Source organism: Panthera leo, chromosome C1, assembly GCF_018350215.1.
Source record: "Panthera leo isolate Ple1 chromosome C1, P.leo_Ple1_pat1.1, whole genome shotgun sequence".
NCBI lineage: Eukaryota > Metazoa > Chordata > Mammalia > Carnivora > Felidae > Panthera > Panthera leo.
In genome coordinates this window covers 106,200,757-106,220,089 of record NC_056686.1, presented here as the reverse complement: position 1 = coordinate 106,220,089, position 19,333 = coordinate 106,200,757, and the positions used below count along the sequence as shown (strand labels likewise).

Genomic DNA, 19,333 nt, shown 5'->3' with positions numbered 1-19,333 from the left:
CCACACACACTGACATTCACAAACAGACATGCACACTTTTCTCACTCAAGGGAACTAGTGGTTCTGATGTCCCACCCTTCCCAGCCCTCTTCTTCACTCTGAGACTCCTCTCCTGGGGAATCTTCCTGACAAACAAATATAAACGAGGGTCAGGAATGCCATAGGCAGTGTGTCACCAACTTTTTGTATGGGCCACAAGCTAAAAACGTTTTCTACATTTTTAAGTGGCTGGAAAAAATTGTGACCTGTGAAATTATGAAATTTAAATCGTCAATAAGTCAGTGTCAATAAATAAGTTTTACTAAACACAGGCATGCTCATTCATTTAAATATCATCTGTGGATGCTTTCATACTATCAGAGCACAGCTGGGTAGCTGCAAAAGACTGTCTGGCCCACACAGCCTAAAATATATACTATCTGGCCCTTTACGGGAAAAGTTTGCTGACCCCTCATTTAGGAGAACACTGGCACTGACAGCATGATTCACCTCTCCACCAGACTAATCCACCTGGATTAGTCTCCACCAGCAACCCCCTCGTCCCTCTGTGGCAAACACTGGCTCCTGCAGAAAATTAGTCTTCACTCAGCAAACTCCACCTCCCCTGCACCCCCACAGTCTTAGTCACACCTGCAAAAGGCTCACTCCTCTGATGGAATCATGACAACGTGGCCCAAATCAGGCATCCAGAAGAAACACGGCCACAGCATGGATCCTGACCGTGCAGCCCTCTGGGTAGCTCCTAGAAGAAAACACAGAGCATCATAATGGTTGAATTTGGAATCACGTAATTTATCATTTACCAACAGTTGCTACCACTCCTTCCCAAATCCTGATGATTGTATTGCACAAGTTTTAAGTCCATGTGACTTCACCCAGCTTCAGTGACATCCATGTTATACGCATAGTTCAGAAAGGATGAAATGCAGAGTAAGGTCGCAGGGATAAGCAGAAAGCATGTGTTGATTCCCAATCCTAGGACTCAGTTTGAATTTTTTTTAATGTTTACTTATTTTTGAGACAATATGAGAGACAGAGTGCAAACAGCAGAGGGGCAGACAGAGGGAGACATAGAATCTGAAGTGGGGTCCAGGCTCTGAGCTGTCAGCCCAGAGCTGGATGTGGGGCTTGAACTCATGAACCGTGAGATCATGACCTGCGCCGAAGTCAGACGCCCAACCGACTGAGCCACTCAGGCGCCCTAGGACTCAGTTTATATTTAGGTGAAATCATGTCCTCTGAGGTGAAGATAGCAAGAGAGAGGGCAGCCCCCAATCCTGTGAAAAAGTGGAAGTTGATCAATGCAGAGCACTACAGTCATGACCCTCACTCCTCTTTCAATTCAATTCGACAAACATTTATTGGGGACTTCTTTGTGCCAAGAAATGTGCTGAGTCTCCAGGTGACACAGGTGATAATAATGCCCATCCTCTGATCTCAAGGAGCTCATAATCTAGAAGTGATATAAACACATACATCAGGGTATGTGTCTGTGTGTGTACACACACATGCATACATCAGAAAGAACATACACCAAATAATTAACAGTAGCTATTTCTGAGATACCTTGCTAAAGAGCATGGATTTCTTCCTAAGGTTAACAGTAGTTAAAACGAAAGCTATATTGAGAATGGCCACTAAGGTCTGGTAAATAGGGTTAGGTAAAGAGACAAGAAGGCCTGTGCAGTCATTATTGATTCAAGAGGAATGGTTATATCATGGGTAATAATATCCTGGATGATACTCTGGTTGGAAATCCATATAAGAAAATTCAGCTCAAAATGGGAGTTTGACTGGATGATCCTTAAGGTTCCTTTGAAATATCAGGTCCCATGATTGTTGGACATTCAGTCCATGATGTCCCTGCACACATTCCATTCACTCCAATTAAAGTCCACATAATTGGCTATCGATGCATTATGCTAGATACTTTGTTGAATACACAAAGGTCTTTCTGCATCGCCCAGAGACTCTGGCAGGTGGGGCTGATACTAGCCCAGATTTGGGAACTGCTAGTGCAATCACAGGTGAGCATGTAAGGAAGTAAGAGGGCAATCACCAGGAAGGTGGAGATGGAGGCGGAGGTGGAGCTGGGCTTATTTGTGGTGAATCAGGACATCTCAGGACAGCTCCTCCCTAAGATGGACCATTATCCCCTCTATAAAAAGGCCACTATCCCCAATTAGCAGCACCCTGTAAGCCATTCCAGTCTCCATCCGACTCGTTCCTCTGGTGAACTAGGTAAGTGAACAGGAGTACTTTGGGCCATAAATCCAGTATGTGCTCTAAGACAAAGAGGCACTGGACACCAGCCTTCTTTCTAATGTACATTGGGGACTTTGATATAATTTTAACTTTACTGAGAAGGAAAATGAAGAGATGACTGGGAATTATAGCACCTTCTTTCTTCAGGGTCATTTCCTTAAAGATCATGGGGCTTAATTATCCACTAGACAGGTTGCTCCCGGACTACTGAGATTTTTCTCTCTGCTATATAATCAGCAAAGCCTGAGGGTCGGTCCCTGTTTGGAGAATGAAAACAGAAGTGGGCCCAATAGCAGCTGCCCCCAGCTCTTTACCACCTAGGCCTGTGGTTGCTCACCTTGTCTACTTCCTCTGACCTACAAGTCTTGAGGGTCTATCTTAGTCACTGGTGTCCCTTGGGTGGAATCAGGCATGCCATGTGGATGAAGGACCTGTCCCTCCATAGTGGTGGCTGGCACCTAGAGAGGAATTGAGGAAGTAGGTGGATCGGCACGCCCAGGATTTCTATAGCTCCAGAGCAATGTTCATAAAATTATCCTTGGTAGAAGCAGGAAGCTCAAAACAGAAAGCCATTACTCCTACATTCATTCAGGAATGAAAATAAGAGATACAGATTCTGTTCCTAATTTCATCACTCTCTTGCTACATGGCTTGAACAAGTCTGTCAACTCTGGATTGGTTCTTGATTTCAACAGGATAAAATTAATCATGCCCAATTAATTCTGAACAAATACTACAAATGATTGTAACTATTTATGTATTTAAGCAAGAAAAAGGAGTAATAAGAGGTGGGTCTCTCACCTTTTTTTTTTTCCTTTAGGTTAAATTTACAAAAAGATGCCTAAACTCCTACACGGCATTGTCACTGTCATTGATCTTTTCTACCAATATGCCACCCAGGATGGGGAATGTGACACATTGAATAAGGCAGAACTGAAAGAACTTTTGGAAAATGAGTTTCAACAAATTCTGAAGGTAAGAACCCAGTTCAGGACTGAAAACAGCTACAATTCTCTTCTTCACTCCTTCCCACCTTTTTGTCACATCTGTCAGATTCCTACAGGACTCTCTACTTGGTGATAGAGATTAGGGTTTGGTAAAGGCTTGAAATATGATCAAAAGTTGACCCACAATTGTTTCCATTAACAGGACCAAGGGAAGTGATCCTACTGAACAGATAAAATCCATAGGTTATATAATATCCTATCTATGTGATTCTTATGGAATAAAAAAAATTAGATAGTTCTCAGAAAAAGTAGATGAAATGCATCTTCTTCCCTTTGTCTTTCTTCATCCCAGAACATCCTGACTGACCTGACTGACTGCCTATTTTTGAGATTCTGACACTATAAGGCCTCAGAGTTCAGAAAGTTAGCATCTTCCTCCTAAATCATAAAACATGGTGACCAACATCTTAAAATGTCAGCTCTGAAAATAAATATTTGGGAGCTTAGATCTAGCTCCTGATCATCAATTCATTATATCCAACTGCCTACTAAATATTTCTTATTTGGATTCCTATGGGTGTCTTAAATTCAGTACGTCAGATATGAAACTCATCATTTTCCCTCTAAACTTTCTCCTCTTCTGCCCAAGGCAGAAATCTGGTTCCATTCATAACTCATTCTCTCAGCAAGCACCTCTACCCTCCATATAATTCATCAATAGTCTCTCAAAACTGCCCATTTCTCTCCATCACTATTGCTAGTCCTTTGGCTCAGGCCACCTTCTACTCCCAATCTCAACCTTAAGTGCAAATCTAAACATTTTACGGCACAATTCAAAATCCTTCAGCTTTTAAAATAAATAAAGTCTAAAGTTCCTTCACATAACTTAAAAGGCATGATCTTATCCCTGTTTGTTTCTCTAGCAGTATCTCTTGACTATTGAGACTCAAAATTTAACAATCCATAATTTCTTCCTTGTATGAGCCATGTGTCCTCTAACCTCCAGCTCTGTTGTTCCCTCTGCCTGGAAAACTCGTGTCCCCTCTCCTTTCTTTCCTACCCCTTCATTTGTCCAAGCCCAACTAATACTTCAAAAGACATTACTTCCTCTCATTAACCTTCCTTAAACCCCCACTGGTTCCCCTCTGGTGTACTCTCTAAAACATTATCACAATACACTGTAATTTTAAGTTTGTGTGTCTGAGCCACTAAACTTTAATTTCCATTTTGGCAGAAAACAAACTTTTTCACTGCTTCATCCCCTGCAGCTAACTCAATGCTAAGCAGATAGTAGGTGCAAAAAAATCTTTGTTTTGAATGAGTTAATGAATAACTGGGCAAATAAAGAAAAGTCATATATAATTATGTTAATCATTCATATTTAACCTATTGCTCACAAAATATAATCAATTTCCTTGTTCACTAACATCTTTCAGTTGCATCCTCTTCTAGCAAATTCTCACTTCATTGCTTATTATGTATTCCTTCCTTCCTTCCTTCCTTCCTTCCTTCCTTCCTTCCTTCCTTTCTTTCTTTCTTTCTTTCTTTTGGCTCAGGATAGAACACTCCAGCCTAAAGGACTAGGTGGTTGAGCTCCACCTAAGTAAACCAAGCGTTCACATTTCTACAGTCTTCTTTCAAATGGATTACTGGGTGTGTGTTGTCCACAGTGACATAGCTGTCCCTTGTACCTTGCTCCTATACAGAATCCAGATGATCCAGACACTGTGGATATCATCATGCAAAATCTGGATCAAGATCATGACAAGAAAGTGGATTTTACTGAGTATCTTCTGATGATATTCAAATTGGCTCAGGCTTGTAATAAAATCATCGGCCAAGATTACTGCCAAGCTTCAGGGTCAAAGCAGACAGACCACAGTCACCAGTACCAAGAGGAACAGAATGAAACAGAAGAGGAGGACAGAAGGCAAGGTCATTCAGGGTCAAGTACAGAAGAGAATAATTCCTATTCTGGGGGCTCCAGAAGAAGGATTAAACACAGGCCTGGGTCCAGCTCCAGAAGAATGGGTCATCAAGGAGGCTTATCTAGTTCAGAGCACAGGCAAAGCTCTGGGGAAAGGAGAGAGTCAAGTTCAGGCCACTTCAAGGATAGTAAGAAAAACAAGCATGGCTCTCATCAGCAAGAGAGATCTGAGAGTCATTCTTCTGGTCAGAGGCAACACAGATCCAATTCAAGTGGTCAATCGGGACTTGGTAGACAACAGAAACAGGGTTCTGAATCAAGAGAGTCTTCAAGTTATGAGGGATATGGGTTTGAATCAGGCCAGTCCATAAGCAATGGCAAAACTCATTCAAGCTCCTATGAGTCCTCTACTCAGAGAAAACATAGCAGCAGCTCTAGTCAGTCAGGAGGGTATGGAAGACAAAAGCATGGGTCTGGCTCGGTTCAGTCCTCTGCCTCTGGTCACCATGGGTCTGGCTCAGGACAGTCTTCTAACCACAGTCACGAAGAACATGGATCTGGACAGTCTTCTAGCTATGGACAATATGGTTCTGGCTCCAGTTATTCTTCTAGGCAAAAATACCATGAATCCAACTCAGGTGGTTATCCAGGGAGTTGTGGAAGACAAAATCAAGGGTCTTGGTCAGGCCATTCCTCTAATTATGGAAAATATGGATCTGGTTCTAATCAATCTTCTAGTCAGAAATACCATGAGTCTAGCTCAGGATCCAGTTTAGGTGAGTCATCAAGCTGTGGACAACATGCATCTGGATCAGGTCAGTCCTCTGGCTATGAACATAGATCTGGCTCAGGTCAGTCTTCTGGCTTTGGGCAACATGGGTCTGGCTTAGGCCAATCCTCTAGTTATGGACAAAATAGTTCTACTTCAGGACAGTTATCAAGCTGTGGACACTATGGATATGGCTCAGGTGAGTCTTCTAGCCATAGCCGACATAGGTCTGGTTCAGGAGAGTCTTCTAGCTATGAACGACATAGGTCTCGCCAAAGTCGATCTTCTAGCCACAGTAGACATGGGTCTGGGTCAAGAGAGTCTACTAGCTATGGACGACATAGGTCTGGCTCAAGTCGATCTTCTAGCCACAGCCAACACAGATCAGGCCAGTCTTCTGGCTATGGCCAACACAGATCTGGCTCAAGTCAGTCCTCTAGGTATGGCCATCATGGGTGTGGATCAGGTCAATCTTCTGGCTTTGGGCAACATGAGTCTAGCTCAGGAGAATCTTTTGGCACTGAGCATGGATCTGGTTTAGGTCAGTCATCAAGCTCTGGACAGCATGAATCTGGATATGATCAATCCTCTAGCTATGGACATGGTTCTGCTTCTGGACAGTCATCAAGCTGTGGTCAACCCGCATCTGGATCAGGTCAGTCTTCTGGCTTTGGGCAACATGGCTATGAATCAGGTCAATCTTCTAGCTATGGTCAACACAGGTCTGGATCAGGACAGTTTTATGGCCATGGTCAACATGGTTCTGGCTCAAGTCAATCTTCTAGCTATGGACAATATGGTTCTGCTTCAGGACAGTCATCAAGCTGTGGGCAACATGCATCTGGATCAGGACAGTCTTCTAGCCATGGCCAACACAGATCTGGCTCAAGTCAGTCCTCTAGATATGGTCATCATGAGTCCAGATCAGGTCAGTCTTCTGGCTTTGGGCACCATGGGTCCGGATCAGGTCAGTCTTCTAGCCACAGCCAACATGGGTTTGGATCAGGCCAGTCTTCTGGCTTTGGGCAACACAGGTCTGGATCAGGTCAATCTTCTAGCCTTGGTCATCATGAGTCTGGATCAGGACAGTCTTCTGGCTATGGTCAGTATGGTTCTGGATCAGGTCAATCCTCTAGCTATGGACAATATGGTTCTGCTTCTGGACAGTCATCAAGATGTGGTCAACATGCATCTGGAACAGGACAGTCTTCTGGCTATGGTCAACGCAGATCTAGCTCAAGTGAGTCCTCTAGATATGGCTATCATGGGTCTGGATCAGGCCAATCTTCTGGTTTGGGGCATCATGGGTCTAGATCAGGTCAGTCTTCTAGCTTTGGGCAACATGAATATAGCTCAGGAGAGTCTTCTGGCACTGAGCATGGATCTGGCTTAGGTCAGTCATCAAGCTCTGCACAGCATGAATCTGGATATGGTCAATCCTCTAGCTATGGACAACATGGTTTTGCTTCTGGACAGTCATCAAGCTGTGGTCAACACGCATCTGGATCAGGTCAGTCTTCTGGCTTTGGGCAACATGGGTCCAGAACTGGTCAGTCTTCTAGCTATGGCCAGCATGGGTCTGGATCAGGTCAGTCTTCTGGCTTTGGGCAACATGGCTATGAATCAGGTCAATCTTCTAGCTATGGCCAGCATGGGTCTGGATCAGGTCAGTCTTCTGGCTTTGGGCAACATGGCTATGAATCAGGTCAATCTTCTAGCTATGGTCAACACAGGTCTGGATCAGGACAGTTTTATGGCCATGGTCAACATGGTTCTGGCTCAAGTCAATCCTCTAGCTATGGACAATATGGTTCTGCTTCAGGACAGTCATCAAGCTGCGGGCAACATGCATCTGGATCAGGACAGTCTTCTAGCCATGGCCAACATAGATCTGGCTCAGGTCAGTCCTCTCAATATGGTTACCATGAGTCTGGGTCAGGGCAGTCTTCTGGCTTTGGGCAATATGGGTCTGGATCTAGTCAGTCGTCTAGCTATGGCCAGAATGGGTCTGGATCAGGTCAGTCTTTTGGCTCTGGACAACATTGGTCTGGATCAGGTCAATCTTCTAGCTGTAGACGACACAGATCTAGCTCAGGTCAATGTTCTAGTTCTGAACAATATGGGTCTGGCCCATGTCACTCATCTAGCTCTGAGCAGTGTGGTTCTAGATCTGGTCAGTGTTCTAGCTCTGAGCAATATAGGTATGGCTCATGTCACTCATCTACCTCTGGACAATGTGGTTCTAGATCTGGTCAGTGTTCTAGCTATGAGCAACAAGGGAGATATAGGTCAAGTTCAAGTGGAACTCATAATGAATACAACAGACCCCATATGGGCTCAATCCCTAATCAATCAAGAAGAAATAGCCAGGAATGGTCAGGGTGCGGCCAAAAAGAAAGAAGTAGGTGTTACAGCCTATCAGGTAGTGGGCCTGATGTATATGAGAGTATTCATGGACAATCAAGAACATGTATGCAACAAAGCCAAGGATGGAGCCAAGGTCCATGGGAATCTGGCTTCATCGAATCAAACTGTAATGAAGGGCAATCAGGAAGCAGTTACAGACAAGTAGAAAGCTCCTCGAATTGTAGCTCTGGACAACTGATACCCTCTTTTGGACAGTCTAGATCCAACACTACCAATACATTGTTAATTTGCAAGGAGGATAACAGACAAGGTGACTACTGTTATAAAAGAGGAGGAGATAACTGTGCAGGGGGAAGTACCGGCCCAAGTTCCCATAATTTCCACAGCAGCACACCACTCTATGAATATATCCAAGAGCAGCGTGCCAATTCTAAGGATAAATAATAAATAGAAGTGAAATTCATTCAAGTAGCCATTTAAGAAATACAGCACTGTTACAGATAAGCAATTCATTATAAAACTTCTTTTAAAAGTGGGTGTATCTGTTTCTTCTTCTAAACACGTAACTGTACTCTATTCCTTGTTATTAAGGTTCCCTCCTCAGAGAATGTAGGATATGTGAGCACTTTGTTAGGAAATACTGAGTTGAACAAATTATGTGTGGGACTACATTTGAAAGAATAATACAAAGCATATGAGGAGCACGGGGTTTAGTTGAGATATCATTTCAAGAGCTCATTAGTCATTTTAAGATGCCAAAGCCAAACTTTCACCCCTAAAGAACAAAGTATTAGAAATGCATTACCAGTTCTGGAGCCAAAGCCTCTCTTACAGAAACATGGATCATAATTTTTGGTGCTCCCCACATTGGATGGTGATGGAATGGAGAAGATCCTAAAAGGAAAAGCACAGCGTTGGTAGTTTCTTTGCCCATCAAAACCACCAAGACCCTATTCTTGGGTAAATCTTTAATCAATAAGCTAACAAATGGCATTAAAAAGTGGCACTAGGAGCTTCTCCCTCACCAGTGAATAAAAGCATTCTTTCTTAAAGAGCAGGGATGGATATTTTCATGATTAAAGGATACAAATGTGGACTCTAACTTGGTTTCAGCAATAAAGCTCTTGCCCCCTCCTCCTAAGGATTTGCTCCAGGTTAAAAAAGGAAGAGCAATAGCATGGAAATATACTGTCTCCAACCTACTTTTGTAGTTCATTGGTCTTTCTGTGTAGGAAAACATCATTTATGCCCAGATGGAAAGGAAGACTATCTGCCACTGCTATATTGCTCCTTGATTTGACTATAATATATTTGTTTCAAGTCTTTGGATTCAAATAACTGGATATCATTAAAATTGACAGCAAATTATGATGATCATATACTAAAGTCTGTCTCATCCCTGCTTTGTTTTACTTCTCACACACAGGTAGTCAAACTAGAAACTAACTCAAATAGCTATTTTCCAAGGTCCTGTCCTTCACAAACAACCCAGAATAGACAAAGAATTTTAAAATTTAATGATAAACAACTCGATTTAAGAATGAGCAAAAGATCTGAATGGACATTTCACAAAAAAAAAAAATGTACAAATAGCCAATAAGCACATAAAAATATGTTCAATGTTATTAGTCAACAACATCTTAAAACATCACGAGGGATACCTGTTAAGCTGGTTAAGAATCCAACTCTTGATTTCAGCTCAGGTCATGATCTCACAGTTCATGAGATTGAGCCCTGAGTCAGGCTCCCTGACAACACAGCCTTCTTGGGATCCTCTCTCTCCTTCTCTCTCTGTCTTTCCCCTGCTCACATTCTCTCTCTCAAAATGAATGAGCAAATGAATGATGAGATGCTATTGCACACCCATTAGAATGGCCAAAATTAAAAATACTAGCAACACCAAGTGTAGATGTAACAAGTGAAAAAATAAAATGACACAGTCACTTTGGAAAATAGTGTGGCGATTTCTTACAAGGTTAAATATACCTGACTATATCACCCATCAACTCAGATCTTAGGTGGAATTAAAACGTATGTCCACATGAAGATTTTTACATGAATGTTCATAACAGCTTTAATAACAGCCCAAAACTTGAAACAACCCAAATGTCCACCAACGAATGAATAGATAAACAAACTGTGGTATTGTCATATAATGAAACATTATTTAGGAAGGAAAAAAGAATTAACAAACATGATATGGATTAACCTCAAAAACATTATATTGATCAAAAAAAGCTACACACAGGGGCACCTGGGTGGCTCAATCAGTTAAGCGTCCAAATCTTCGTTTTGGCGTTTTGGCTCAGGTCACAATATCATGGTTTGTGGGATCGAGCCCCACGATGGGCTTCACACTCACAGCAATGAGCCTGCTTGGGATTCCCTCTCTCCCTCTCTCTCTCTGCCCATCCCCTGCTTGCACTCTCTCAAAATAAATAAAAACTTTAAAAAGAAAAGCTAAACACAAAAGAGTACATACAATATGATTCCATTTATATGAAAGTTACTAAAGACAAATAGAAAAACAGAACGTAGGTCAGTGGTTAACTCAGAATGAGAGAACTTATGAACTTAATAACTGGCTAGAAAGAGGAACACAAGGGAGCCAAAAGTAATGGGAATTATTCTACACAGTGCATAAATTACATATGCACTTTATAATATGAAAACTACAGCTCAATAAAGTTGATTTTGTTTAAAGTCTCCACAAGGCTTTTTGTGAAACTTGACTAATTCTAAAATTTATATAGAAGAGCAAAGAATTAAAAATGTCCAGGACAATTTTTAAATAAGGAGAAGGAATGTCATCTTATCAGATATCAAAATATTACAAAGTTACATTATTCAGGACAGTGTGGAACTATTCTAAGAACAGACACATAGAACAGTGGAAGATCCAGAAACAGACCCATGCATACTTGACTTATATTAGTAATGATTCTGCATTTCGGTGGGAAAAGACAAACCATTCAACAAATAGTGCCAAGATCATTGGTTTTCCATGTGAAAAAAAATTATATCTCCATTTCATATGCCATACACAAAATCAGTTCCAAATAAAGACCTAAAGTGTGATAAGCCAAAAATTTTTAAACAATAAAGAAAATACAGGACAGTATTTTTATGACTTCAAAGTAGATTGAAGTCTTAAACAAGAAACACAGGAGGAAGAGTTAAGATGGAGGAGAAGTAAGGGGACCTTGGGTTTTTCTCATTCCTCAAACACAGCTGTATTGAGGTCAGATTACTTGGAACACACAGAAAATAGATTTGCGGAGCAGCAGAAGGATCTCCACAGTTGGAGGGAGACAGCTTGGCAGATGCAAAGTGCATAGACATGAATTGGGGAAGAGAAAATGCCGGAGCTGTAGAGGGGAGGAAACACTTTCTGTGGAGACACAAAAGGGAGAGAAGAGAGGGGTTGAGAAAGTGCAGCATCGAGTTAGCACAAGAGGAAAACCTCTCTGGACCACGGACCAGGGAGCTGGAAATACTGAGTGTCCCAATTCTTTTTTGCAAACAGATTTTGGAGCTCCAACCTGGAAGCTTTGGAAGTGTGCAATTTTCTCTGGAGTGGAGCCATGGCATGCACTCCTGGGGAGGAGGGAGCTAGCCCCAGAGTGCATAGTGTGGTGTAGCAATCTCTGGGATGCACAGGGAGAAAACAGTCCCCTTCCTCTTAGAAGAGGATTTATTGCCTCCCCAAGGACAAAAGACCCTGCAGGTGCCAGCCAAAGGCCTTTCATCAGCAGGACAGAGAGACTCTACTCCAGAGGAGGGGAGTGGATCCATGCCATGCCGGTCACTTATCACTTTGGATTTTGAATCCCAGCTGCGCACCAAGTGCTGGGTCCTTAAGATTTTAGGTTTTTAATCCCACACACGCACCAAAGAAAAAATGTAAGAGAAATGCAAGACAGTTTTGGCACAGGCGAGGTGACTTCCCCCACTAATCCTCGAGGGCTGCCTGAACAGCAGGGGTTGAGGTCCCCAGCTGATGACTAGAGATTGGGGTGGAGCCATTTCTCCCCAACACCAACACAGTGGGATCAACACAGCAGCCCCCAGTAAAGTAGGACCCACTTACACCAAACCCTGCCCCACCATGCCTGGCAACTGTTTATTTATTGAGGCAAGACTGACACTGAGCCAGCACAGCCACCACCACCCCCAGGCACCAACAGAAAACTTTTTTCTTTTTTTTCTTTTTTTCATTTTTACCATTTTCTTTTTTTCTTTTGGAATCAGGTTCATAGTCTCTAATTAGGTTTTTGTCATTTCCTTCCTTTTTTTTTTTTCTTTTTGAATCAGGCTTTTTTATCCTTTTCTTTTTTCCTTCTGCTTTTTTTTCCTTTTTTTTTTTCTTTATTTTTCCTTGGAATCAGCCTTATGGTTTTTTGATTCCCTGTTGGATTTTTTTCTGTTCCTGTTCCTAATGGAATCAAACTACTCCCTCTTTCTTTTCCCAGGATTACTTCAACAAACAAATCAAAGCACACCTACTTAAAGTCCCAAACATTTCACCACTGCAAATAAGGAGGAGCTCTGCAGAGGACTGACCAGTGGGAAAGAGCAGCCAGAATATAACAGCAGAGCACACACAGCATACACCAGAAACACTTCCTGGAGTGTTGGCCCTAGACAGTGTATGACCCCTTTCTAACATAGTAGTACTCTCAGGTGAAGGACACATAACAAGCTTTTAAAACATGCAAAGACAAAAACAAAAACAAAAACAAAAAAAAACAGAAAACAAACAAACAAAAAAAAACATAGCCAAATGACAAGACAGAGGAATTCTCCCCAAAAGAGAGGTCAAGAAGAAATCACAGCCAGGGACTTGCTCAAACAGATATATATCTGAACAAGAATTTAGAACAGCAGTCATGAGACTACTAGCTGGGTTTGAAAAAAAGCATAGAAGACACCAGACAAACCCTAGCTGCAGAGATCATAGACCTATAGTCAGGATGAATTTTAAAAATTCTATAACTGGGGCGCCTGGGTGGCTCAGTCGGTTAAGCGGCCGACTTCAGCTCAGGTCATGATCTCGCGGTCCGCGAGTTCGAGCCCCGCGTCAGGCTCTGGGCTGACGGCTCAGAGCCTGGAGCCCGTTTCAGATTCTGTGTCTCCCTCTCTCTCTGCCCCTTCCCCGTTCATGCTCTGTCTCTGTCTCAAAAATAAATAAAACGTTAAAAAAAAAATTAAAAAAAAAAAAATTCTGTAACTGATATTGAAAGTAAGGGAATGGAGAACCATTGATCGTTCTAATGGAGACCAAAGTCAAAAGAAAGCTGGAGTAGCCATACTTATATCAGACAAACTAGATTTTAAAACAAAATCTGTAACAAGAGACAAAGAAGGGCATTATATCATAATTAAGGGGTCTATACATCAAAACCTAACACTTGTAAATATTTATGCCCCCAACATGAAAAACACCCAAATATGTAAATCAATTAACCACAAATAAATTAATTGATAATAATAGAAGACTTTAATATCCCACTTACAACAATGGACAGATCATCATCTAAGCAGAAGATCAACAAGAAAACAATGGTTTTGAATGACACACTGGTCCAAATGTACTTAACAGATATATTCAGAAAATTTCATTCTAAAGCAGCAGAATACACATTTTCTCCAGTGCACATGGAACATTCTCCAGAACAGATCACATACTGTGTCACAAATCAGCCCTCGACAGTTATAAAAAGACCAAGATCATACCATGCATATTTTCAGATCACGACCCTATGAAACTTGAAATCAACCGCAAGAAAACAATTTGGAAAGCCCTCAAAAACATGGAGGTTAAAGAACATCCTACTAAAGAATGAATGTGTCAACCAGGAAATTAAATAACAAATTAAAAAATACATGGAAGGAAATGAAAATGAAAACACAACAATCCAAACCCTTTTGGATGCAGCAAAGGCAATCCTAAGAGGAAAACACATTGCAATTCAGGCTTATCTCAAGAAGCAAGAAAGATCCTAAATACACAGCCAAACTTTCCAACCTAAAGGAGCTAGAAAAGGAGCAGCAAATAAAACCCAAAGCAGAAGAAAGGAAATTATAAAAATTAGAGCAGAAATAAATAATACAGAAACAAACAAAAAAACACAGAACAGACCAGTGAAACTAAAAGCTGGTTTTTTGAAAGAATAAACAAAATTGATAAACCCCTAGCCAAACCTCTCAAAAAGAAAAGAGATGAACCAAGCAGATAAAAGTATGAATGAAAGAGGAGAGATCACAACCAACACCCCAGAAATACAAACAATTATAAGAGAATACTGAAAAATTATATGCCAACACTGAACAATCTGGACAAAATGGATAAATTCCTAGATACTTACATACTACCAACTGAAATCTGTCCCAGGAGACAGCTATTACCAGAGATAACTTCTTATACCAAAAAGACTTGATCTGCACGGCATATTTGTTCTTCTCATCTTCCTGTGAATTGCCTTCCTCCCCGCTGAAGCCCCAGACCTGCGGCTCCTTAGCTCAGGATGGTAGGTATATAAGCCTCAACTGCCTGACTGCTTTTGAGTCTCATATTTTTTTGGGGCTCCCATACATATGAAATTAAATCTTTCTCACCTTACTCTGTCTTCTGTCAATTTAGTTAGTAGGGCAGCCAAGGAACCTAGAAGGGAAGAAGGGAAAAGTTTTCTGCTTCTACTTGATATATGTATCAACATGGACAAGTCCCCAAAGTAGAATATTGAGTGAAATAGTTGTAAAACTATGTGTATAGTATACCATTTACTTAGCTTTACAACATATATAACAATCCCATATATTGTTTGTGGTTAGTACATAATTGGTAAATATAAAAATCCTTTTGGGAATGTGAAACACCAAATTCAGGATAGTGGTTATCTCTGGAGAGAAGGGTGATGGGTGTTGAGGAAGGCATTCCTGATGAGCACTGGGTGTTGTATGTAAGTGATGAATCACTGAATTCTACTCCTGCAACCAATATTACACTATATGACAACTAACTAGAATTTAAGTAGAAACTTGAGAACAAACTGAGGGTTGATAGGGGGTGGGGGAGAAGGTAAAGTGGGTGATGGGCATTAAGGAGGGCACTTGTTGGGATGAGCACTGGGTGTATGTAAGACAATTTGACAATAAGTTATATCAAACAAATAAGTAAATAGAAACTTGAAAGAAAGAGAAAAAGAAAAAAAGAAAGAATAAAACTTGCTTCCAACTTAAAAAACTTAACTGCTTTTCAATTAAAAAAAAAAGAATAACAAAGCCAAAAGTTTTCTTCAGCAAGACAATGTTAATTATATTATTCCCTCCCTACACTTAACTTGTAAACCTCAAATTATTTCACAAGAAAAAGGAGGGCCCAAAGATAAGTGTTAGAATGCCCATCAAGGACTGCTCAAGAGAGAAAGTACTCTGACAAGCTAGTCCACAGACGTATCTGCTCCAGCATGTCCCAGCTGTTGAAATACATGTATCAGTACATCAGTGCCTGATGATATTCATCATCTGAATCATACAACCAACTTTCTGGCTCAACTTGAAACTCAGCAGGGAGCTGTCTGAAAATTTTGGTTTCCTGTAATTTTCCCAAAAAGAGAAAGCATTCACAATCCATTCACTAATATAGACACCTAGTGTTTCTGGCAGTGCATTTCTGACTTTCTGGTTTCCTCTTGACATTCTGGTTTTCATACTTCAGTCCCTGGTGAGTTTAGTTACAAAGAAACAGCTTTCCTGAGTCTAATCAACTCTGCAACATGAGCGCATCCTACCTGAGCCTACAAGAATGATGGCCAAACCCAGACCCCTTTTCCAGGCAACAGCCCAACCTTATTCTTTGCCTCTTCCAAATTTCAAGAGTTCAGGAGCAAAAACATTATTCTAGTAAGAGAAAACAAATTTCACGCAAATGCCTAGTTGTATAGCTAAGCCCATTTTTCATGTGTCTCTCTTCTCTTTGTTAGAACCACAGAATCTAAAGGGTAGAAAAGGGTGAGGTAATTGTTTCAGGCAGTATCTAATAGGGTCTCAATACCTTGTCCAGAGTCTAGACCTCACTTCTGAAGATGAAGAAAGTTGATTTTTTTTTTCTGTACACTCAGATGTAATCAAGCTCTGAGAGACAGATTCATACTAAACAAAGCCTTAAGGATCTAATTCACTAACTACAAAATACACATGCATTGTGAACAGGAAACAGTTGTCCACCACAGGATATCCCCTCCCACTGGATAGATTCATTTAAGAGATTATCAGAGGTTGTTAAATGAGCTCAAGAGCAAAAGAGTTTTATTCTCAAAAGGTTGCCCTATCATGTTATGGTAACCTGGTGATTTTAACAATTTTCCCTAAAAGGGAAAAGAGTACGAAATTAACATCTTTATTGAGTACCATGTGAGCTGGGAATATTAAAGTATGTGTTTTATATGTATTATTAAATATATTATTTATTGCTTAGTTTCATTCTCATTACAACCTTATGACTAGAGGTTTTTTATATTCATTTTATTAAAAAGGAAAGGTGAAGTGAGTTCCTTACATTAGTAGAGCCAGGTTTGAGACCCAGATCTGTCTGACAAACACATCTTCCACACTAGTAATATTTCTCTTTAAACAACTACAGTTAACCCCTGAACCACAAGCAGGTTAGGCACGCTGACCTCCCCCCAATAAGCACAGCTGAAAATATGCATATAACTTCTGGCTCATCCAAAAATTTAATTACTAACAGCCTACTGTTGACCGGAAGCCTTACCAATAACATAAACATTCAAATAACACATATTTTGTATATGTATTATATAACAACATTCTTACAATAAAGTAAGCTAGAGAAAATGTTAAGAAAATCATTAAAAAGAGAAAATATATTTAATAGTACTGTACTACATTTATCCCAAAAAATGCACACATAAGTGGAGCAGTGCAGTTCAAACCTGTGTTGTTCAAGGTCCAACCATACAGATACCTCAAACCAGAACAGCTCCCTCTTCTGGGCACTGTGGAAGACACACCAACTAATAATAATCCTGACTCCCCTTTTCTTGCCCTCAATACAAGGATACTTAATGTCCTTGAGGGACACTTGAGAAATACCCTCACTCATCAGCAACACACTTAGAAACAATTTCCAAGGGAGGTTCCCTGCTGCAGATAACTCATGTCCTCACATTTATTTATCTCATCACATTTAATGGTCCTCATTAAGTTCCATTCCAGGGGGTGGCATTTCTGACCTTGTCCTCCTTAGTGTATGCCTCATTTGAAGTTCACTGTGGACTAATTAGAAACAACCACCCACAGTGTTACACTCTTTAAAAGACAAAGATCTTACAGCGACTGCCCCCAACACCCAGAATTCCCTGTCCCCCTACCTACTCCTATGCTCTCTGATTCCTTCGCCCTGTGTGTTCTACCCCGTAGATGAACTATCCCAGAGCAGCTTTCCTGGCTGCTGCTTGGTCCTTATCTACAAAGCTTGAGCATTCCAAGTGTTGAAGGTCTTAAATCAGCAGGTACTCTGAGGCACAGAGCTGGGACAAATCCACTGTTGCAATACTGCCAGACTTTACAGCAGAGAAGGGGAACTCCATGCAAAGTTATCAAGGAAATAGTATGCTGGGGACCAAAGAGCAGGTGTCTCTGGCTCACGCATGTAGGGCAAAAAGAGAGTATTGGGAACTGTAGCAGGAAAAGCAAGCTGGAGGCAAGCTCTAATGGGCATAAATGGAGTTGAAGCAAGCAGAAAAGAAAACCCAGTGAAGCACATTGATAAAGATGAATCAAAGCAGGGAGAGAAGCAGAAGAAAGTGGTGTTCCAGAACCAAAAAGAATTCCAGTAAGTAATGGGCATGAACATAAAATGTAGTTAATAAAGTTATAGTAAATAAAATGATAGGGTATTGGTAGAAGAGTACATAATGCAGATCAATATAACTGAATAAACAGTCCATAATCAGGTCCTAATATTTTTTAACTGAAATGTGGAATATCAGCTACAAAGTCAATATATGTAAAGCAATTAGAAGAGTGTCTGGTCCAGCGGCACCTGGGTGGCTCAGTCAGTTAAGCATCTGACTCTTGGTTTCAGCTCAGGTCACAATCTCCATGGTTCATGAGTTCAAGCCCAGTATCAGGCTCCATGCTTGGCAGTACAGAGCCTGCTTGTGATTCTCTCTCTCTCTCTCTTCTTCTCACCCACACACGTGCACGTGCAGGTGTGTGCTCTCTCTCAAAATAAATAAATTAACTTAAAAAAAAGAAACCCGAGAGAAAAGTGTCCAGTACATAGTAATCAATGAGCATATGTTAGTGGCTATTCTTATTTACCACTTATTGTTATGGTGGTTGTAATTATTATTAAAAATCAGTGTGGAAAAGAAAGATCCCCTGAAGAAGTAGGGTGGTAAAGAGAAGAATAGACAGGAGGAGAGAAGCAGCAAAGAAGGCAATTAAACCATATGCTGGAAACTAAATAAAAATTTACTAGATGAATAATATCTATAAGCCAAGGGGAAGGAGACTGTGAGACAGTCAGTACCAGAGAGAAGGATTCACTGCTGGCCCAAGGACTGAGAAGTGACAAAATGGAATCAAAAGCACATACAGAGAAATCAGTCTTGAAAAGGAACAGGGCACCTCACACTTCTGAGGCAAAAAGGAGATAAAAATAAGTGAAGACATAACTATGTCAATGTTCTAAAAAGGGGTCCTAGGATGAGCTGCATCAGAATTGGCTGAGGCAAATTCTTGGGACTCCACCCCACACCCAGGGAGTCAAAACTTCTAGGCGATGAGGCCCAGCAAACTGCATTTGAATGGTCTGTGATCTACTGCTTTCCTTTCAGAAGAGTAGAATTTAGAATTCATATCCATTGGCCCCTATGGAGAAAGAAAACCAACTCCTTAACCAGCCACAATTATGACTAAGCCGACCAGGTCCCTCAGATGGAGAGGAAAAAAGGTCTTTACACCCTGAAATAAGCAAAAAATAAGGAAGAATATTCTACCTAGAATTAGTCTCTCAAAATCAATGAA

General features: G+C 41.0%; 1 protein-coding gene across 1 annotated transcript in view; it reads left to right on the top strand.

Moving 5' to 3' along the window:
* The first annotated feature begins 3,102 nt into the window (after positions 1-3,102).
* HRNR (hornerin) overlaps positions 3,103-19,333 on the top strand; it is a 34,388-nt gene continuing 18,157 nt past the window's right edge. The window contains exons 1-3 of the mRNA XM_042948647.1: positions 3,103-3,240; positions 4,919-8,081; positions 8,155-8,441. Of these exons, the coding sequence (XP_042804581.1) occupies positions 3,103-3,240; positions 4,919-8,081; positions 8,155-8,441 (3,588 nt within the window). The remainder of the gene's footprint in view (positions 3,241-4,918; positions 8,082-8,154; positions 8,442-19,333) is intronic.